General features: G+C 46.2%; 1 protein-coding gene across 1 annotated transcript in view; it reads right to left on the bottom strand.

The window, feature by feature from the left end:
- Window positions 1-23,037, bottom strand: part of FBXO42 (F-box protein 42) — a 183,150-nt gene that overhangs the window by 55,804 nt on the left and 104,309 nt on the right. Inside the window, exons 5-7 of the mRNA XM_085608595.1 lie at window positions 18,936-19,089; window positions 18,061-18,171; window positions 12,840-12,936 (exon numbers count right to left, since the gene is read on the bottom strand). Of these exons, the coding sequence (XP_085464721.1) occupies window positions 12,840-12,936; window positions 18,061-18,171; window positions 18,936-19,089 (362 nt within the window). The remainder of the gene's footprint in view (window positions 1-12,839; window positions 12,937-18,060; window positions 18,172-18,935; window positions 19,090-23,037) is intronic.

Raw genomic sequence — 23,037 nt, 5'->3', positions numbered from 1 at the left:
GAGGCTCTCTGGCGGTATTCTTCGGGGAGGTGCTTCACTAGCTCCCCCATCTCGTCCCAGTGCTGGTACTGGTGTCTATTGAGGAGTGCATTGGAATTCGCCATGCGCCAGTGCATTGCGGCGTTCCTCTCGACCTTTCTTCCTGTGAGGTCTATCCTCCTGCTCTCCTTATCAGGTGGTGGGCCCGAAGTTGCTGGTACGTTGGCCCTTCTCCTGGCCGTGGAAGCTATGATGGAGTCGGCGGTCACGCTACCCTTGATGTAAGGGGGGTCCAGGGAAGAGTGCTTATACTTCTTCTCTGTCCCGGGCATGATCGACCGGCAGGTCGCTGGTTCCTTGAAGGCTTCTCTCCCCTGATTCATCACACTTTGCAGCATGGGGAGGAACTGGCTCCTAGTCTGGATGGGGAGCAGGGTCTCGAGGAGAAAATCGGCTTTCGGCTTCTCCTCGTCGAGTTTGACGCCGAAGGCTGTCGCTGCGCTCCTGACCACCATATTGTACACCCCGATGTCGTCGGGTGGCGAAGGCCTCGAAGGGTACGTGTCCACGGGCTTCTCCGGGTTTTCTGTGTCGAGATCCTGCCATTCGATGTCGTGGCTGGTAGATGGCGCCGAGCCGTAGAACGACTGTTTGTCTTCTTCCTCGGCTTCTCCGTCATAATAGGTCTCGTCTTCCTCTTCGAGATCCCTTGTTAGGCCCTCCGTGTCGAATTCGTCCTCGACGACGTCCGCCGATGAAACCGTTGAAATCTTGAATTCCTTCATCTTGGCGTCGAACTCCTTCTTCCTTTGAAGGATGTTCTCCATTTCGGCCTCGAGCCGCCTCTTTTTCTCCATCTCGGAGATGCTTTCGGCGTCGACCGCGGGTCTTTGACGAAACTTGCGTCGACGTCGACCGTTCTTTCAGCGTCGATCGGCCCGTTTCATGGGTTGTCTTCGACGACCCTTGCTTTTCGGCGTCTTTCGGCACCAGGGAGTCCTTTTCTAAGGATCCGCTCGGCCTCTTGTCCATGGTTCCCCCTTTGGACGTCGAAGTTTTCGGCGCCGGGGCTCCCTTCGTGGACTTAGACTCTGATTTTCTCGAGTCACCCTCGTGTTCGAGGTACTTTCTGTTTTGCGCTCGACGATTCTCTTACCTAGTCTTCTTTTTTCTTGTCGGTCTCTACGACCGTGAAGTTTTCGGCTGTCTCGGCGACGTTGTCCTCGTCGTCCGTGGAGAGGCCCAGATCGTAGAGCGACGGGGCCTTACCCTTGCCATCCATGCTGGCGTTGGCTCTTCTCTGCCGATCTCTCACCCGGAGCGTCTTCGGCGCCAAGGCTGAGCAGGCGTTGCAGTCCTTACTCTGGTGTTCGACCGGTAGGCAGAGGTTGCAGACCGGATGCTGGTCCTTCTGCGCGAACTTGTGGTGGCAGTTTGGGCAGAACTTGAATGGCGTCTTGTCCATTGCGCTCAGGGCCTCTGAGTGCGCATTCTCCAAGGTCGAAGAAAAAGGGAGCTGAACCTCCTTTCTTCGCGCTCCTGATGAAATCTCTTCCTTTCCTGTGATATCTTCTTAGTATTTATCGACGAAACTCGCTTTTCTTTCTTCCTTCGAGTGTAGTTCTGGAGCTTCCAGATGACAATCCAGACCCAACGGCCGAAAAAAGAATCTGAAGATGGCGCCCCAAAGGTGGGACTTCAGCAGGAAGCACGACGACGTCACGGGAGGTGCACCAAATGGTGGGTCGTCACCGCCCACCTGGGCTACAATACAAAAAAAAAAAAAAAGAAGAAAGAAAATGCTACGAATCCGGACCCAACCACAAGATCGCGGAATAATGCACAGCATAGTGAATCCAGAAAGATTCACGCTGCAAAAAAAGAATTACCTAAAATTGGCAGTTTAAATCCAAATCTATCTTGATTGGCAGCCAAACTGAAAATACTGGGTTTCAGTAACGTTTAGAAAGGATTATGTTACTTATTCTGTAAGCATCTGTTCTTGGCATGTAGTGCTATAGATTCACATGCTCTGCAGAATCCTGCCATCTAGTATTGGGGCCGGAGTTGTGCAAACTGTTTTTCTTCAAAGTAGTATTTTAAGTCACTAGATTAGGTGACTCCTCTGTGATATTGCATATGGGCATAGATTCTTTTGCTAGATTGTTTTCCCAAAAGCGGGAAGAAAGGAGTAAAAAAAAGTGTACAAGACCAAAGATGCCCATGCTAAATGAAAATGTATATCGTAAGTAGGAAATGTAACTACAACGGCGACAGGCGTCCAGGGAGGAGAGAGGGCGTATGTGAATTTACAGCACTACATTCCACGAACATATGCTTACAGGGTAAGTAACAATCCGTTTTGATGGCATGTGGAGCTGTAGATACACATGATCTGCACAGACTGTAAAGCAGTCCTTCCTTAGAAGCAGTGGTTAGCTCGTGGAATGCTAAAACATCAACACAATAGTGTTTGGTAAATGTGTGTGGGTAGACCATGTAACTGCCTTACAAATATAAGATCTGGGAATATTCCCTAAAAATGCCATAGTTGCACCTTCTTTTACGAGTGGAGTGTACTCAAGGAGTAACTGGTAAAGTTGTTTTGGCCTTAAAGCAGCAAGTTGAATACATTTGACTATCACTATGGCTGATTTGGGTTGCCCTTATGAGGTAGAGAAAAGGCTACAAAGAGTTGCTTTGTGTTTTTGAATGTTTTAGTTCGATCTCTGTAGAACTTGAGTGCTCTTTTCATGTCTAGATTATGAAGGGCTATTTTCACTACTGAATCGGGGTTCGAGAAAAAAATTCGAGAAAAAAACTGGGAGCTCAATGGATTGATTGATTGATATGAAATAGAGACCACTTTAGGTAGGAATTTAGGATGAGTTCGAATAACTAGTTTGTCTCTATGTATTTGGAAGAATGGTTCTTCCAAGGTTAAAGCCTGGCACTCACCGATGAGTGAAGTAATGGCAACTAAGAATGCTACTTTCCATTAAAGAAATTGAAGGGGTCATGAGTGAAGAGGCTCAAAAGAGGGATCCATGAGTCTGGCCAGGCCAATGTTATGGTTCCAAGAATGTGCTGGAGAAACCAGGAGGAATGACTCTTAACCCCTTCGGTGCTCATGACGGAATGGTTCCGTCATGACCCACGGTTGAGCTGTGCTCATGACGGAACCATTCCGTCATGACCACACCCGCGCAAGATTCCGTCAGCACAGCGGCGGAATCTGCGCAGCATCGAAGGGGTTAAGACATTCCATAAAAGCGTTAATGACTGGTATTTTGAATAGTTAGAGATGCTCTTTTTTGTAGCTAGGCAGCCATTGTGGCAAGGTGTAATCTAATGGCAGTATAGGCTAAATTAGCCTTTTGTAAATGAAGTATAGCAGTTAACGGTTTGCACCGTGGATTTTTCTTGGATCAATTTGTTTAGGTTGGCAGTAGTAAACAAAATGTTTCCACTTTGCCGCACAGCATAGTCTAGTTGTGGGTTTACGTGCTTGTTTAAGAATAACCAAACTCTATGATCTCAGGATCCAAATCGCTAAACAGATATTTGTGATCTGGGTGTCTGATTTGTCCTTGATTCTGAGTGAGTAGGTCCGGCCTGGTGGGGAGCTTCTCGTGAGGAACCACTGAGAGATCAAGCAGTGTTGTGAACCAGGGCGGATGCACCCAAGTGGGAGCTACTAGAATCCTAGTGAGATGTTTGCCAGTCTCTCAAAACCAGAAAGGGAATGAGAGGGAGAAGTGGAAACGCAAAGGCAACTATTCCTGATCAACTAATCCACAGTGCGTTGCCCTTGGATAATAGGTGCAGGTGCCGGGAGGGGAATTTGGGGCATTTTGCGTTTTGAGCTGTGACAAAAAGGTCAATTTGAGGAAAGTCCCACTCTTGAAAGTAGGGGAGGAGGACTTGTGGCTGGAGTTCCCACTTATGGATCTGTTGCAGCATCCTGCTGAGAAGGTCTGCAAAATCGTAGTCTGCTCCTGGCAGATTTTCCGCCAAGAGATGAATGTGGTGGTGAAGAGCCCAGGTCCATATGGTCTGACAGCTGTGATTGACAAGACAGTGTCCTACAACCCACCCCTCCCATTTTTGTAATACATACCTGCTGTACTGTCCGTCCGGTCTAGGACAACCTGTGAGGTAGATGAGGAAGCAAAGCTTTTAGCGCTAGGAAGATCACTTGAAGCTACTGGTAGCTGATGGAAGTCTAGGGATTGATGTTTGGCATCCCACAGACCTTGCACTGTGAGGGACTGTAGATGAACACCACCCAACCTGTCTCCGATGCGTCTGTTGTCAGAGTGAGGTGGGGAACAGGGCCCACAAAAGGCTGCCCTTGTAGCAGGTTGCTGGTGTTCCACCATTGCAGAGAACAGTGAATATGACGGTCTAGATCCTCTAGGTGACCCTGTGATTTGAGACCACTGGCAAGCTAGACATTGGCCACCATTCCTAGCAGATGCACTGTCCGAATTGTGAGTTTTGTTTGTCTGGAACTGTGTTAGAGTTATCTGAAAGTTCTGAACTCTAGCAGGATTGGGATAAGCTAGTCCTAACTGGGAGTTGAGGATGGCCCTTATGTAAGGTTAAATTTGGAGAGGTTGAAGATGAGACTTGGGAACATTTACTGTGAACCCTACTCTGTGAAGTAGATTCACTGTCAACGGAGTGAACTGTAGACCGTGAATTTGGGTACTGGCTTTGATGAGCCAATCGCCTAGGTATGGAAATACCTGAACATTCGGTCTGCACAGATGTGCTGCAACTATGGTCAAGTATTTGGTGAAAACCTGAGGTGATGTGGTTACTCTGAATGGTAGAACTTTGAATTGTTAAGGTTTGCCTGTAGTGACAAATCTGAGGTATTTGTGGTGTGCAGGGTTTATTAGTATATGAAAGTAGGAGTCCTTTAGGTTAGCCATAAAGTCACCCTGTTGGACAAGTAGAACATCATCCTGTATTGTATTGTATGTATTGTATATGGGCTTATATAGCGCACTATCACCCTACGGGTATCCTGGTGCTCTGACAAAACAGTTGGTAAATTATGCCGAGAGGAGTATGCAGCGACGGAGGCGATCAGGCTACTGGGAAGAGCCAGGTCTTAAGACTTTCTAAATTCCATTAAGGAGTCAAGCTGTCTGATCCTTGGAGGGAGCTCGTTCCACAACCGAGCACCTGCCACACTAAATGCCCTCCCACCCATCCTGACACGCTTTAATCTGGGTTGTGCCAGCAGATTGGCGTTCGAGGAACGCAGCTGTCTCGGGGGGAGATAACATGAAAATCTCTCCTGCAGGGGAATCGGGCCCATCCCGTGTGCTTCTTTGTGGATCAGGCAGAGAGATTTAAAAAGGATCCTTTCTCTGACTGGCATCCAGTGGAGCTCACGCAGCGCCTGAGTGGAAGAGGAATCGCGTTTGCGGTTTAGCGCCAACTTTGCTGCAGCCGACTGAACTCTCTGTAATCCCAGCAAAATATACTGGGGGGCGCCCAGATACAGAGAGTTACAGTAGTCCAATCTGCTGAGTACTGTGCTCCTTACAATCAAGGCACGCATCTCCCCTGGCAAGAACGGAAGAATCCTGCGGAGAACTCGTATTAGTCCGAAGCACACACTGGCTGTCTTGCAGGTTATTGTCGAACAAGACGCCGAGATTACGGATGGTATTTGCTGGAACCAGCGTAGCCTCATCTGGAGCAAGCCTAAACTCCAACTGCAGACGGTGAGCCTGGTATAATGGTGAATAAAACAGCACCTCGGTCTTGTCTCCATTAAACTGCAAGGAGTTACGCCGCAGCCAATCTGTTGTCAGACTCATGCAGTTTTGAAATTGCTCCAGAGACACCGCCTGTTTTCCTTCCATCGAAAATACCAGTTGTGTGTCATCAGCATAGTTTACCAGCTCAACCCCAAACGCCTTAATAATTGCAAATAATGGTTGCAAGTAAATGTTGAAGAGAATGGGGCTGATGCTGGAACCCTGTGGTACCCCGTAGGCTACGTGGGATTTCTCAGACGTAAACGACCCCAGCGTCACCACCTGCTGTCTCCCTGCCAGATAAGAGCGGAGCCACTGCAATGCTAGACCATTTACACCTAGTTCCTCCAGTCGTGCCAACAAGATGGGGTGACTCACCGTGTCGAATGCGGCTGACATGTCCAGGAGCACTAAAATCGCGGTGCTCCCGTTGTCAGCCCGCATTCGCTTATTATCCAGCATCGTAACCAGGGCCGACTCCGTCCCATGACCAGGGCGGAAGCCGGACTGGTCCATGTCTAGTAGGTGATGCTCTTCTAGAAATTCCGAAAGAGCTCTACTCACGACCCTTTCCAGGATCTTGATTGGGAAAAGAAGGAGGGAGATGGGCCGAAAGTTAGCCGGATTGGTTGGGTCTAGAGAGGGCTTCTTGATAAGAGGGGACACCACAGCCTGCTTCCAGCTATCTGGAACCGACCCTAATTCCAATGATTGGTTGCAGATCTGACGCAACCAGGGAAAGGTGAGATGACCATAGGTCTTCCACATTTTCTGGGGCATAGGGTCAAAGGGTGAGCCGGAGGAGATACTGCTGACGAGAAAATCGAAAGCAGAGGTCGACATAATGGGGAAAGAGACCAAAGAGTGTTGGCGGTACAGAGTCCCCTTGGATGTCTTTTTATTAGGATTCTGGGTTGACGCATCATTATCCTTAAAGCGATCGACAATCTTGGCCACTTTGTCTTTAAAATGAGTGGCGATCTCGTCGCACAACTTTTGTGAAGCTTCTACTCTGGTCTCCAGGCAGGATGGAGCTGAGATGGTTCTTGCGATTCTGAAAAGCTCCGTAATTCTGTTTGGGGCTTGCAAAATGGATTGAGCATAGAAATTAGCCTTACTTCCCAGGATGCACGACTTGTACCTCCTCAGTGTTATTTTAAAGGTGGCCCTATCCCTATCCAGATAGCTCTTCCTCCATGTTCTTTCTGCCTTCTTACATTGTAGTCTTAGTTGCCTCAGATCTTCCGTGTACCAAGGCGCTGATATTTTATTTCTTACTTGCAGTTTTTTTTATAGGGATCACTTCGTCTAATGCAGCTGTGACGTACTTCTGGTAGGTATTATAATTCTCCTCCACTGTACATGAGCTCTGGAAAGGGCTCACCGAGGGCGTTTGCAGGAGAGCACCTGTCCTTGCTAATTTGGACCAGTTTCTCCCTTTCCGGTACTGCACGGCGGTGTTAACTTGGGCGGGGGGGAAAACTGACCGTACTGTAAAATGTAGTAGGTAGTGGTCCGTCCATATTTGAGGGGAGATATTTAGGAGTTCCACCCTCGACTCATTTGCAAATAAAAGGTCAAGGATATGTCCTCCCCGGTGAGTCGGGGAGGTAGCTAGTTGTTGGAGACCCAGAGTTTGACAGGTGTCTTTCAAATCTCTCAGCTGATTTTTCAAACTAGCATTCTCCCACCAATTAAAATCTCCCAGAATGACCATGTTGGAGTGAGATAGGGATAAGTTAGTGATGGTGTTTAGGAGGGGCTGTTGTGCAGTATTACTCCCCGGAGGACGATAACACAGCAAGCCTGAGGAGATTACCTCTAGCTTCCTGAAGCGCAAAGCCCATCAGTTCGATTCCCTCTAGTTTGTCTACATGCAGCAGAGTGAAATTGAGGTCCTCCCTAAAAATCACCACTACCCCTCCTCCCATGCCCTCCTCCCTAGGTTTATGTATAATTTTGAAACCATCTGGACAGGCAAGACCTATCTCCACAGCTGAATCTGCTCTGATCCAGGTCTCTGTGAGAAACAGGGCATCCAGCTTCATATTGTCAATTAAAAACGCTATTTCAGAGTAGTGTTTTACTAGTGACCTACTGTTTATTAGCCCACAATTAAGGTGGCCAAGCATATTAGCGTGAGAGTTCCCTGCTCTCCACCCCGGGACAGTAGTATTGTCCTGGGCGATGTCAGCAGCAGTCCCGCTGTCTGTTCTCCCACCAATCTCTAGCAGCTGTTTTCTAGAGTAAACCTGGCGTACCTTATTAGGGGTACGGTGTTCATCCGTTGTCCAGGACGCGGACGGGCTTGCCTCTGGCGCGCCCGCTGCGCGCGCCCGCTGCGCGCTTGCATTAGCCTGTTTTTATGCCCACCTTCTAAGAGCACTGGCGCGCGCACCCCAAAATGGCGCCCAGCAATTGGATCCATACCGATCCAAGATGGCGCTCGCAATGAGGTGGTGAAGGATGAGGCCCCACTCTAAGCAGCAGGTTTGTGAGCTTTTGTTTTTATGGTGAGGGTATGCGGAGTGAAAGCGGCGATTTTTAAAAGATAAACAGCATTAAAAGACCGAAATCCGGTCGGTAATACCAGCAGCAACAAAATCGGCAGCAAAAAAAGCAGAAGAGCAGAAGTCTTCAATCTGTGGGGCGCGACCCCCAGGGTGGCCATGGAGTCATGGGAAGGGGGCCGCGCTCTTCATTTGCAAAAAGAAAAAACTCCCAAAACGGTTAATTCCTGTAGTTAAAATGTTTTCCCTGGAGTGTTATTCAGGTACTCTCCTATGCTGGGAAATCGAAGCCAGGCAGACAGCTAAACATGCCGTTCTACCTGTATGCTGCTGGTCTAAAAGAAATGCCAATGTGCACAACGAGTTAATCTGCAAATGTAAAGGATTTGCAGATCAACTCATTGTGCACATTTGCATTTCTTTCAGACCAGCTGCACACTGGCAGAAAGATGTGTTTAGATGTCTGCCTGGCTTCGATTTCTCAGGACAGGAGAGTGCTGTTGCAGTTAATGGGTCGAATCACTTGAAGCTTTTTTAGTAATAGTGCACAGAGTTAATTGAGCTGTGAAGTGCTTGCTTTTGTCATTGTATTTACATAAGCTTACTATCCTTGAGAAGGTGTTGAAGACAGTTATGTAAAATAATTGCATTACATAGGGTCTGGGTATTACTAAACATATATGGGCCTCATTTACAATGAAATGTCTTAGGGCAGCTTCACAAGTATTTTTGTTGTGCTGCCCTATGCCAATTCAAAAAGGGCAGGTATGGATAGTATTTATAAGATACAGTGCATTCCTGTCCTTTCTGCCGGCGCACAATTTGGTGCCTAGTGCTAACGCAGGAACCCTTGCACCATGGTGCAAGCGTGTCTGCATCGTTGGCAGGATTGTTTTTGTGCAGGAAGGCACGCCTTCCTGCGTAAAATTAATCCATGGAGGTGTTCTCTTTCAATGTGTGCTACACATGGAACGAGGAAACAATGAGGAGAAATAAAGAGATTTCTCCTTGTTATGCATCCCCTGGGACAGCGTACAGTCTTGATGCATCCTCAGGTTTACAGATCCTTGTAAATCTGGGAATGTGCCAAGACAGACCCATGGGGAAACCCTTTGCAACACCCAGGAACACCCCGACGCAGTGTAAGGCAACCCATCCACTTGTGCTGTGTTGCCTTATACCATATCTACGAGGTCATGAAAAGCAACGCAAACTGACCTTGCGTAGCCTTGTAGACATAAATGGGTCTGTACAGAGCGTTATAAAACGTGATGCACTGGCAGGGCAAGTGGCTTATAAATAAGCTCCTATATTTTGGAAGCATCCCGTATATTTTGCAAGCAGCATTTTATCGTAAAACATTTCGCTCATTTTGTAGCGGTCTATCTTATACTGTGTGTAATGCAAGTATAAAATAAAGACTTACATAGTCACAGTGCTTTGTGTCACAGGCTGAGACCTCATAGCACCACCACAATTTAATTCTGTGGCTCTCTGGTTCCACACAGATCTTTGCAGTGCATTAACCAATATTGATTTCATAATGTACTATAGTGCATTTCCCACTGAGTAACAGCTTTTTAAAATGTATTTATTATTCATTGAAGCTGCTGGTTATATATGTAGCTACCTGATGGTGAAAGACCTAAAAAGTGTACGTATGTTTTAATTATGATGAATAATTTTCAGCTACCTCCAGTTACATGCAGATGTAAAAGTCAAGCAGTCAGCATCCATGAAATCTAGTAAGGTTTTCCTCTAATGCCATGCAATAAAGTTGCAGCCCATGCATTACAGCTATTATACCAAGGCCCACTGTAATTAAGTGATTGTGCGGCCGCAGCAATTTTAGCATGATTGATTTGCCGCATTTGCCACATAATCCATCGTCTACCGTATAATCTGCTGATTAACATAAAAAAAAAAAAGCTCAGTAGAAGACCCATTGTAAAGCTGTACTGGTCACCTTTTTGTTGCCTATTGCTATATTTGGGCATAAACTGGTACTGAAGTGCAACCACAGATTGACCGTTTCTCTGGAGAACATTTATGGTTGTCAATAAGGAGTACTAGGTTCAATACATTTTTGTCGGGAGGGGGTCCTTATGCCTAAAACATTTTGATTGATGGGGTGGGGTGAGGGTCTTGGTGTCAAAATGTTTGAAGACCACAGCTGTAGAGTAACCATATGAAAATGTTCCGAGAGGATGTTTTGGTTCAAGGGTCCGCGATCTAAGATGGGTCTTCGAGACCAGTCTTTTTTGGGAATGAAAAATTAGAGCGTATACCCCTAGTCGCTGCTGTTTAAGAGGGACAGGTTCTATAGCTCCTTTGAGGAGGGCTTTGACTTCTTGTTTGAGAAGTGTTAGATGATATTGTAACAACCTAACCTAATAGCACCAAACATACATCACCAGCGGCACAGCGGCAGCCGGATGCTATTTCAGCATCGGTCGCCCGATGAGTTTCAATGGAGACCTTGCTCTTGAGAAACAGTCTGCAGGTGTTGCACCCGAGGTTGCAGGAGGGAGACCAACAACAGTAGAGGTAAGTAGAGATGTAGGGGGTCATAGGGGCACTGTCTATTAAGCTCACCAAGGCACAGGGACTTCGGGTGCAGGGATGTCGTTAGACGTCGGGGTCTTCTTACCGGAGCTGGTCGCACTCTGCGGGAGCCTCTGGATCCAGGCTGCATGCATTATCGTGGAGTCCAGGAGGGGGTCAGCAGACGTTTGACTTGGTCAGCATCGCTGGGGAACATGTTCTGGGTCAGTGGCTATCCGGACACAGGCCGTAGGAGCCAGGTGCAGAGTAGGCAGGACTCACGGATCCGCAGGGTACCAGAGTCCTTTGTGTTGGCTTCTTGAGGGACAGAACCACTGTCCTTGGGAGTTCTGGTCTTCTCTTAGTCCTTCTTAAGTTGCAGGTAACGGATTTCTAGGTCTACTAAATTTAGGGGGTGTTTTAGGGGAGTAGTAGGTAGGGCCAATGGGCACCTTCCCTGGGGTGACTACACCCACCATTATGTCATCCTCCTGTGGGAGGGGGCATAGACCTAGACCTGATTGGAGGAGTTCCCTTATCTTTAAGATGGAGGGGACTGAAAAGTGTGCTTAGCTTCACAACCTCCACCGGAGGGGTGGAGTTGGCAATGGTGGGCACACCTCCTAGCTTTCCTATGTTTTTCCACCGGTTTTCCCACCCAAAGTGGGGGTGTAAATCGGGGGCTGCCATGTACTGCTAGCAGCAGAGGCTGGGGGGGGTCGCATTATAAAGGGCGAAGGCCTTTGAAGCTTCCCCTTCGAGCACTGGTCCATCCTGGGGGAGAAGGTTTGACACCTCCACCCTGGATGTGCTTGGTTTCTGGTCCCAGAGAGCAGAGGCTCTCCACCCAGGGGTCCAGAAACATGTCACTGTGTATGGCAGGCTGCCTAAAGCCAGTCAGTGCCCACACCAGGTTCAGTAGGTTTTCAGGGGGCACCTCTGAGGTGCCCTCTGAGAACATGTTACAATTAAGGCAATTAATCCCACACTGACATCAGTGTGGACTTGCAGTGAGATGTAGTTTGGTACCAAACACTCCGGTGTTCCTGTGAAGCCATCATGGTGCTGTGGAACTCGAGTTGCCAAGTTTCCACCCTGTGTACTCTCTATGGCTCCACTGGCACCGGGGAATAGACTCCATTATTATTGGGTGCATATATGCTCATGCCCTCACTCTGCCTTAGGGCTGGTAAGACCTGCTAGTGGGGTGACTTACCTATATCTTAGGCAGTGCTAGTTGCCATCACACACAGGTGGTGATCCATGTCAAGACTCATTTTGTCTGCACCAAGCCATGCATACTGCATTGGCAGTCTGCATGGCCTAGGTGAGGGGTCCCTAGGTGACCCTCTTCAGTCCCAATGCCCTCAGTACCCAGGTACCATTTACTAGGGACTTCCAGCGGGCCTGAAGGGCCAATTGGGGAATAGCTTTTAGGGAAGCAGCATTGGCACAGGGGACCACATCAATGTCCAGGCAAAAAGTGGGGGCCAACTATATAAAAAGAGGCAGTTTCTCACATTCCTCTTGAGAAATAAAGCTGTCCAGTTCTTCTTGGAAGGACAGCTTCCCTTTGGGTGGTGGAGAAGCAAGGATCCGTCCTGTACCTTCAAGGATCTTTCATTTTCGAATGTCCATTTGCTCGAGAATGGGTTCAACAGGAGACATGGAAGTCAATAAGGTTTGGAAAGTTTTGGCTCCATAGTTTTCGGCCCGAGGGTTTTGGTGTGGAACAGAGCTTTTTGGTCAGCACTAAGGTAGATGTGGTTGGTTGCCGGATCGGTCCTGAAGGTCTGTCTCGGTCCGAAGAGGTCTATGTCGAAGGCTTTGCCTTGGTATCGAAAGTCGGTGCCAGGGCAGGGGGACCGAAGCAGTCTTTCAGATCCGACCATGGCCCGAAGGCAGTGGCGGTCCAGCGACCTATGCATTTCAGTGTTTGGAAGAGTGCTTGGGTGTTGGAGCTGTGTCAGAGGTAACAGTACTCGCGCTGACCATATGGAAAGCTACACATCTTCATACTGCTTACCTGAGACTGTCCTCCTCGTGGGTGAGGGCCAGTTCCAGAAATGTTCGGTTTGGACCATGCCCAGTGCTCCAGATCCAGGATCCACAAGTCGTTACTCCTGCATAAAAAAAAAAAAAAATAAGTAAGGGGTAAAATCTAGACAACAGAGCAGGAACCTTTCTGAAGTTAGGTAAGCTGTTCTTTGGAATATAGTACCACCAAGAACCTTTTAAAACCAGTTTCCCCACTCTCCTCCTTGTGACCTTTGTCCTCATAGCTCAGCTCTCACTCACCCATCTGGAATAGTGAATATATGCCGATTTATCAATTACTCTTTTAACTAGTGCCATGCTCACACACGACATTCAAGGTACACAAAAGTAGATTCTTTATACATATACAAAAGGAAATTGGTATTTTAAATGTCAAACGTGGAAGGTATTCCGAAGTAGTATGTGTGAAGTAATTGCTACCATCTGACCAAACAATTCCCTGATTTTAAATATTTGGATAGACTGCATTCCACACCTGTTGCAATGTCATCCTGTGCCCTGGGCACGCCCCAACTTGTTGCTGACTGGTACTGGTGGTAACTGACTGGTACTGGTGGTAACTGACCGACTCTGCCTAACCAGGCACAGGGCTATGCTGAAAAAAACTAAAATACAGTGAAAACCCCTACATACACTAGGGTACACTAAGGGTGTGGGTATCCCTGTGATTGGAATGACCTACCCCATCGGGCCCTAGTACATAATAGGGCAGGGGGATTGAAACTACCTATCAGTCCCTAGTATAATAATAGGGCATGGCAGTTTAGAAGCCAGCTGCCCTTTCTTTCTTTTTTCAAGTGGCTCTGTGCTACAGAACTGCTTTTAAAAAGTAAATTGTGCCCAAATTCGGGTCTCCCCTAGGTGTCCCAGGGGTGGGGGATCAGGTATCTATAAGGTGTACCCTTATAAAATGAGTTTTATATGCCCTGTTTTGGAGGGAGGATCTGCAATATTTGTACATATTCAGAACCCCTAAAGTCGCCCCTCGGTGTTCCTGGGGTGGGGGTCCTGTAGATACATGTAGCGTACTTATAAAATATGTTTTTATAAGCCCTGGTGCTGGAAAATTGGCCCAAGTCACTTTTCACATTGCCAATCCCATGCCATAGGTTAACATTGGAAAAGGGTTACTAGTTAATAACTGGAGCAAGAAAAGCCATAAAACTAGGATTAAAGGACTCAGTATAATGGTAATGATAAATCCAACAATATGGTATTGTTGAATTTATTGTAAAATGTACACACAAGAAGTTAAGACTTTTTTTGTCTGTAAGCCAAAATTCAACCCTGTGCTGCTCTGCCCTGATTGGTCAGAGATAAGTGGGTGAACCTGGCTGCTTTGAAGAGGTGATATATGACCCCTGGGGTTAGGAAGCCAGAGGTTGCTGGACATAGGAATGTAAGAGCCAGGCAGAGGGTAAGTAAATAATGCTCTTCAAGTGAAGGGGAAGAAAAGCTAAAGATATAGTTTCATTTACAACTCTCCTCTTTGACCCAAGGCAGATGCTAGACTTCAGATAGGAATGAGCAGATGCAAGGGGGAGAGACTATGGAGATTACCCATCCTACGGGTGTGTTTAGCCAGCTCTTCTCTCCCTGCTGAAAAACGTGACATATTGAATTATGGGAGAATAGTGGTTTCTGGGTTAGCATTTTGCCACTCTGAAGGAAGTGGTCAGACCTTTGGGTGGAAGCCTGCAGCTAATTGGACAGGAGTGCCCTCCTGCTTGACCCCAGAGAACACTGAATAAGTATCGGAGAGGGGTGGTGCCTCTCAGATCTGCTGCATGAAACTTAAGAGAATCAGAAGGGTCTGCGCTGAGTTTGATGTGTATTTCCAAAGGCCTGCACTCTGAAGTTTGCAACTTTTGAAACTACAGCCCTGTGGATTAAATCTGCTTCAAAAGGACTAAAGAGTGGACTCCCTGCAAGCTACAGGTTAACAGAGCTCACCTGGACCATCACCACAAAGAATCCCCAACCTGGAGTACTACCAGTGGTTTTGTAAGGGTTTTGTTCAATTGGACTGCAGGAATTTGAAGTCTCATATTTTCAAGGACCCTCTTGGAGTTTCCAGAACCTCAGGAAGGAGTTCTAACTGGACCCAGCCTGCTGGAGGGGGCTGCACAAGAGTGGCGAGAGATCCTCCAGAACAATTGCCAAAGGTGAATGTGTCCCAGTCAGAGGCAACAAAATGGCTAAAAGGGGGCACTGTTGGTTTTTAAGCCGTAGAAAGTGACTAATCTTTAAAAATTCATATCTCCGGTACCCTACAGTAGATTTTTTCTCTCGTTTTGGTGTCATTTAAAAGATAAAATATTTCCTAATTTTATAAATTGGTGTTGGATTTTTATTTTGTGTTGTGGCATAATTATTTACCGAATTGGTGTTTTTAGGTTTAAATCTTTTATTAAGGTTTTCAACAGAGGAAAATATGGCATCAGGCAGTTACACTATCCCTGACCCCATCGGGGGTAAGATCAACTTAGCTCGCTTCCACCGCTAACAGTCGGGTGGGAAATCGAAGGGATGCTTGCTAGGCCCGTCAGCCGCAATACTTTTCTCCCCCCACCCCTAACCCGAACCCCCCAATAACCCCCCTCCCGCCTTCAGAATTGGTGTTTTTAAATGCTTTTCATACCGGTCTTTGAAGTTGAACCTGCCTACTCGCTGCCACGCTACCTAGGATTGAGCATAGGAATAATTTTCTAAGACCTATTCTGAGCCCTATACTGTGTTAGTGGCCTTATTGTTAGTGGCAGACCTACATTTGCCCCTACCAATAACCCACTTTCCAACAACACCAATAACTGAAAAAGACACTTATATTTATGGTATGGAAACCAGTTTGCGCAAGACTTCTCTACTAATTCTTACCAGGCAAAACCCCAAAAATTAAGACCAAGTGGCCACTAATAACCTTGTAATGCTTAAAATAGTTTGCAAAATTACTCTTAATGTCAATATTTTACATCCATTTCAATGGCCAGGCGGAATGTCTGGTATCCAACGAGAGCACTCATGATGTGCTCACTCATCCATGCACCAATAAATGTCGACAAACTTAAAGCACGCCTATAAAATGCTGCAATGCAATCACTACTAAGAAGAACCCTGCAATTAGACTATAGTCATACAAGCCAAAGAGGTGCCTTCACAAAAGTATAGAGCAAATACATAACCAATTTGTAGTGCTGTTAAAATGTTTCATCAATCAAGTATGGCTACAAAGAAATTAGCAACACAGAGAAACCTAATTCAGTCTCAGTCGATGGGTGCTAGAAAAAGAACCTATTGTACAAAATGCCAAATTGCCAGGCCCTCCTTGAACCAGAACATCAGCAGCCCAGGGCAAATTTCCTGGTTATTAGGGCTCATCAGGGACGTATAGCTTGGTTTCAGTGACACAGTGGAACAGGGTCCCACGTCTGGTCATATCTGTCACACTTAGGGCACCAAAAAACACAAGGTGATTAATGTAATCTAAGCCACTGGCAATAGCTAGGGCCGCATTCCAATCCATAGCTTTTCACCCACAATGCCACCTTAGTTTGCTTGTATTCCAGTTCAGGGAGGATCTGGCCTGGCAGTTGGGGCTGGGTTGTTCCCATTGGAGAAGGGTCAAGACTGATTTGCATATGGCTGTTAACGGAGGTGGCATGGTATGCAAAATAAAGGACTGGGATGTGGCTACAAGTAATTAGCACTGGTTAAGATTAATTCCAGCATTCCATCCATCGCTTTGTTGTATACTGTAGTGTGCCACCCCAGTACACATGGCTATTGTCCCTCACCCACCACCATAAAGTTTCAACATCTCTTATGCACTCAACAGCATCCACTACTGGCCCACCATTCAGCACCCTATCACTTTGTTCTTCCCAAATTTACTTAAACAGGCCTCATCTCTACCATCCTCATTGTGTACCAACCCTCTGATAATGCATCACAAATTCCCAGCTAGACACAGAATGCCTGCTTAAATTAATCCCCACTTTCAACACCTCCACATACTGCCATTCAACTTCCAGTGCCAATGCGTAGTGATGTGACCTAACAAAGAGTTCATTGTCTGCATCTCATGGCACACTTGTCTTAGCGACAACCCCTTGCACTATCCCCCACATCGTTTTCACTGCCACCTCACTTTGCTCCTACATCTACCAGTCCCACTTGTGTCCATCTCAAAGCCATCCATCATTCATTGTCCAAAGTCCTCATACTTTCCCTGGCATCTTCGTTACTTAGTATTAAACTCTCCTAGGCCACCTCTTCACCTTCCAATTATCACTAACCATTACCCTACAGCCTTTCCAGTACTTACAGATCAGCCCAATAGGCAGTATACAAGAGTCTATGTTTAACACCCATCATTCATCAAGATCTCTCACTCTGCACCCCATGTCTCTCCATCCCAAATCCCCGATATCACCCATGTCTCTACATAATCTTACCCAGTTTTAATTTAATCTGCCATCCCAATTTCTCTGTCATGTGCCCATCCACCCCCAACTTCCGGTGTCCAAGTCATCCATTCACAACTTGTGTGTAACCTGCACTCCAACCCCCTCTACGTCAGTCACAAAAGCCTCTGCAGAACAGTCTCTGCTTTCCCTTCAAATTGCACACAACACCCGGGACCCCCTGAAACTGCATCTCCCAGTCAGCTGTATAGAATACAATAGTAGCACCTGTTCCTTAGTATGTAAAGCATATTTTAAAGGTCCCGTTACCTGGATTTATTATTGCTTTCTCCCTTAGAAGATCTCAGCTTTGCCTACTTTTCCTACTATTTATTGATATGGTAATGGGGGAAAAACTGCAATGCTAAATGCATCTTTTTAGCCACAAAGCAATTCTCCAAAAAGAAAAGTCAGTGATGTAACTGGGCAGATTCGACAGCACAAGGACATCTGCAATGGCAATAATGCAGTGCTCAGCACTGGATAAATGCTCTAAACATATTTGCTGGCCAACATCTCCCCTTACTTGGGATTGTACCAATTAAGTGCTGCCATAGGCTTCTGCGGAAACAACATTTGCCTTAGCACAATACCACTGCCAGTCTTAGAATAACATGAATGAAAACAAATCTGCAAAACTAGTGCTACTGAATGCTTGTAACATTCTTCTGCCTATAAAGAACTTATCAGTGATCATAAAAAAGGCATTGGAGGAAACAAACTTACATCTGTCGTGATCCTAATGAGCCTCCAAAGACGATCATTTTGTCACCAATTACGCAAGAGGAGTGCCCTGCCATAGGAGGTGGCCCATGGGTCGTCACAATGCAGTTCCACCTGAAAGAAGAGAGCCACATCCTTTATCAATAACCATACTTGGCTTTAGAATTCAAGGCTATAATACAAACTGAAAAATATGATGAGCAAAAAACAGGTCATGCATTTTCCAAATAGAAAACAGCTTATTTAGCAAACAGAAGAATAAATCCTCCAGGAAAGTGATGAAGCACGGATTGTATTAATCTTTGCTCTACTTCAGTAGAGCAAAGATTAATACAATTGTAAACTTGGCTTAAGGACGAAACTTAGAAGTAAGTGAATGGGGAAGACTGCTTCAGAACAGGCTACATCAGTACTAGAGTTTTCAGGTGTTTGCCTAGTAAAGCCAAACATGGAAACCCAGGAAATACAACTTCCTGAATCATTACCACGCATTGTATGGAGCCACTGTGCAGAAGGCAGAAGTAGGAAAAAGATTAATGAACAGCATCTGAGGCGAATTAAGATAAGCAGAAAGGATGCCACGAAGGAGCATGGAAAATTACTTGGCACAGGCAAAAGGGACAGAGGTGCTCCTTTTACAGGCAGAGGAGAGGAAGAGTATTCAACTATTTTGAGAAAGTCTTTCCTTATAAACATTCCTAATGGAGCAAAACCCAATGAAACCAGAGGCAAACCAAGAACCAGGAACACAGTAGCCCTTCGCTAGAAACCCAGCAATTGACCCAGGTTGATCGGTCAAAGCATGTGTTGGGGGCAGAGGCACTTGCAACTTATTCAAACTCAAAAATCCCAGTGCATCTTTTTCTAGTTTCGCTTACCAGTTTTTTGAAGGCGAGTAAGTATGAATTTCATCAAAGAACCTTTCAGGTTGATGCAGCGGATAGGGACTAGGCCTCGTCCAACCACCAAATAGCACCAATAGCTCCTTGTACACCACCAATGTGGCTCCTGCCTTGGGAGATGGGTAAGAACCTATTGGAAAATGTAAATAAAAAAAAAAGATTCAAGTAGCACCCTTTTTCAATAGAACTAGTGCATGCACAAAACCGCCAATTTCCATGGTGTGCGTGGATCGTTCTTGAACTATCAATAAAACAAACGTGTGCTCCATTTGCGTAAATTCCTAGAGTGTGCTCAAACAGAAATTGCTAGTTTTAACCTTCACAATGCAACAAACAAAATAAACAAGTAGGCTCAGCATACTGTAACCCCACTATTTCCCAAAGAAAATAGTTTTGCAGTGCGATACGGGCTGGAGATAAGGACAAAAGCTGGATAAAAGGCTTCAGGGCAATAGCCAATTCATTACATATACAGACAATCAAGAACATCTTCTAGTCCCTATAGAGGAGTTTTGCTAAATTGTGGGATACGGAAAAACAAAAAACTACCATACTAACTAATATGCAATTTGTCAATATTTAGCTTGGTGCATCTTACAAGACTTCAAGAAAAAAAAGCACTGGTAAAGCCAATAGGTCTCATCTATGCAAGAGCTATTTGCTTTGCCAATGTGTTTTAGCCATGTTGTACACCAGTGTGGCTGCTGTTTAGCATGGTGAAACGTTAGTTGAGTGGAGTGTACTGGAATGGTGTAGAGTGGAGCAGTGCACAGTGAGTGGCATGAAGTAGAGTGAACTGGTGTACAGTGTTGAAGATTATAGTGCTGTGGAATGAAGTGACGGAGTGCAGAGGCATAGAATTCGGCAGTATACAATGCAGCACTATAGAATGCAGTGGGATGGATTAGACTACTGTACAGTAGAGTGGCATGGCGTAGAGTGGCATGGCGTAGAACTCCCTTGGAAGACAGAGCCTGACATTTGACATCCGTCTTTGAATTCACAGTAAATGTGACGAGATAAGAACAAGATTTACAGGCCTGTTTACAAAAATTAGCACTTGAGGAAGAATACGAGTTGGTGTGAAATTGCTTTGTTAACTTCATAGGGACACATTTGCGCAGGACAGCCGAAAACAAAGCCAGTAAATAGAAAGCAAGCAAACTTGAGTTACAAACCACAAAGCTAATGTTAAGCATCGGCCGAATATATTCCCAGGGAAGCTTTCAGAATGTCCCCAAGATGTGTTTAGCAAAACTAGACAGTGCATGTATCACATTTGGCTACGCATCAATCCACACATCTAAAGTGCATATTAACACTACTGCAGCCCTCAATATGCAGAGGTTGATACCTGATGGTATTTTACAAAGGCAGTTCAGTATTTAAGATTTATGTCCTTAAAACATTTAATTGTCCATTGAGGACATCTGTCAGAAATTTATGGTTCTCAAGAGGTGGGACCATTACTTTTCAGACCCTAAATTACAGGCAAAACACAAGTCGATGAGTGAAAAACTTACAAATAATCTCATCCACTGGCAACAGCTCAGGGCTGCATTCCAGTACATCGTTTTGTCACTCACTATACAGCCCGAACAGCCAAGCTAGGTCCCCTCTGAATGGGACCACAAACATTCCCCAGAACGTTTTGACCTAGTTAGTGAGGCATAGCTCGAGTCCTGTGGCACAGTGAGCTCGGAACTCATCCTGTCGTACTGAAGAACACACAAAGGTGGCTGGTGGAATGCTTACAAATAGTTTCAGCCATTGCCAATGCTCGGGGCAACCATTCCTCCTCTGTATATACCTCGGTGCGAGACCCTGGATTGTTGCATATTGTCGTTCAACTTCTAAATGTAGTTAATTGTACTGTAAAATATATCCTTTTAACCCAAATCCTTCATCCATCTGTTCATTTTGATAGTCATTCACAATTTGTTGAATTTTTGTGTTAGGTAAATAAAACTGGAACTTTGTCCAGACTGTCAATGCTTAAAATTAACGCTCAGGAATTTTCACTGTGACCATCAAGAATTCTACGTTGTGAAAGGTGGTCGCTCTAGGTTAGTAATACAGTTGCAGAACATGCTGGCCCCATTTATAGCACTGTTGCTAAGTTGCAGCACATGGGCTCTAGGCTACCAATGAATAGAAACGTAAAGATTAAGGGCGTATGGGAAAGTATAAGAAAGGGAGATAAAAAAAGAGGAAATGGGTTGAGAAATGGGAGCCCTTCAGTAACAAAGTTAAGAGCAAATGCTGAGCTACTATGAGGGTTAGCTATTTTGGGAAGCACTTTCTATATAAACTCACAATTTTATATCTTAATAGCCGTGGTTTGCAACATCACATTCACGTCTGAGGACAAAAAAAAAAAAAAATGGGCTCCATAGGAGTCTTTAAACTATTTTAATTTTAGGTGCTAATGAAAAAGCAAAAACTAAGCGCTGCAATTTTTCCTAAATTGTAAACCTTTTTAGTAGCCAAATAAAACCACTTTTCACTTCAACTACTATTTTCAGTGATATGCAACTTGGAAGTGACTCGACCGCCTTAAAGATGAACTACTGATTGTGAGCAGTATATGTAAACAGGACGTAGCTTCAGGAGGGTGGGGGCTGTGTGAGGTGAGACAACCCCATAATAATTGCAGTCAGGACTTGGCCTGGCAAGGAAAGTCGGATCGGCCATCTGCAGCAACAGTGACATCAAGTCAATTTTGCGGCAAACTGGGTAGATGGAGGTGGGCAAGCCAATATATTAACACGGAGATCCGAACCAAGGGCCTGGCTCGTCTCGAAAAACACGTGCATGAGCTGAGCCATGAAACTATTTGCTATGCAAACCATACAACAAACCATGACAAACATGATAAAAATTGCTTCAAAGTTAGAAAAAGGTAAATTTGAAAATAACATGCGGAAATGTTTTCCCATAGTACTTTAGACAATATCACTGCACTGAAAGGCATTTATTAGTGTCACTAGCGAAATCAGGGGCAAGTCAGTTGCCTTTTGAGCCATATCTGTGGCCTACATTCTTATTATAGCTGGAGCAACATAGATGTGAAATAAAACACAAGAGGCTTTTGTGCAACACACTCCCTAAAATCACGTATTTGAAGGTTCTCTCAAAGGGGAGAAACAACCATTAGCAAAGCCAATAGGTCTCACTTACACAAGGTATGGGCTTTAATCAAGGTCTTAATCATGTTGTATCACAGCCCAGCTGCTTCACAGCATGGCTTAAAGTAAGAACACATTTAAATAAATACAACTCTACGACGTGGCCAGTACTGGCACGCCATATTGGTGTTATAGCCTGGGTGAAGGCAGGGTGGGAGGCAACATTGGAGGGTGGAAGGGAGGAAAAAGGCCCAAGACATGGATAGTGGTGGGGACGGGGAAACGTCCAGGGCAACAACCTGAGGGAGAGCGGGTGGAGGCAGGACAACAACTGGACTTGCAGTGGGAGCAACAATGGGAGAGAATGGAGAGAGGGTGGGAGGGACGACCAACAATAATAGGGAGAAAGCGAGGGCAGGGCTGGGGCAACAACCTGGGAGAGGGAGGTCAGCCGGGCCAAGGCAACAACTGGGATATGGGGGGGGGGGGGGGGCGAAGGGGAGGCAAAGCAACAACCGGAGGGAGGGCAGAAGGGGAGGCAAAGCAACTACCGGAGGGAGGGCAGAAGGGGGCGCAAAGCAACAACCGGAGGGAGGGAGGGTGGGGGCGCAAAGCAACAACCAGAGGGAGGGAGGGTGGGGGCGCAAAGCAACAACCAGAGGGAGGGAGGGTGGGGGCGCAAAGCAACAACCAGAGGGAGGGAGGGTGGGGGCGCAAAGCAACAACCAGAGGGAGGGAGGGTGGGGGCGCAAAGCAACAACCAGAGGGAGGGAGGGTGGGGGCGCAAAGCAACAACCAGAGGGAGGGAGGGTGGGGGCGCAAAGCAACAACCAGAGGGAGGGAGGGTGGGGGCGCAAAGCAACAACCAGAGGGAGGGAGGGTGGGGGCGCAAATCAGCAACCAGAGGGAGGGAGGGTGGGGGCGCAAATCAGCAACCAGAGGGAGGGAGG

The sequence above is a fragment of the Triturus cristatus genome, chromosome 1_2 (genome assembly GCF_964204655.1).
Source record: "Triturus cristatus chromosome 1_2, aTriCri1.1, whole genome shotgun sequence".
Classification (NCBI taxonomy): domain Eukaryota; kingdom Metazoa; phylum Chordata; class Amphibia; order Caudata; family Salamandridae; genus Triturus; species Triturus cristatus.
The sequence above is the reverse complement of the archived record's forward strand: the minus strand, read 5'-3'. Positions and strand labels throughout refer to the sequence as shown.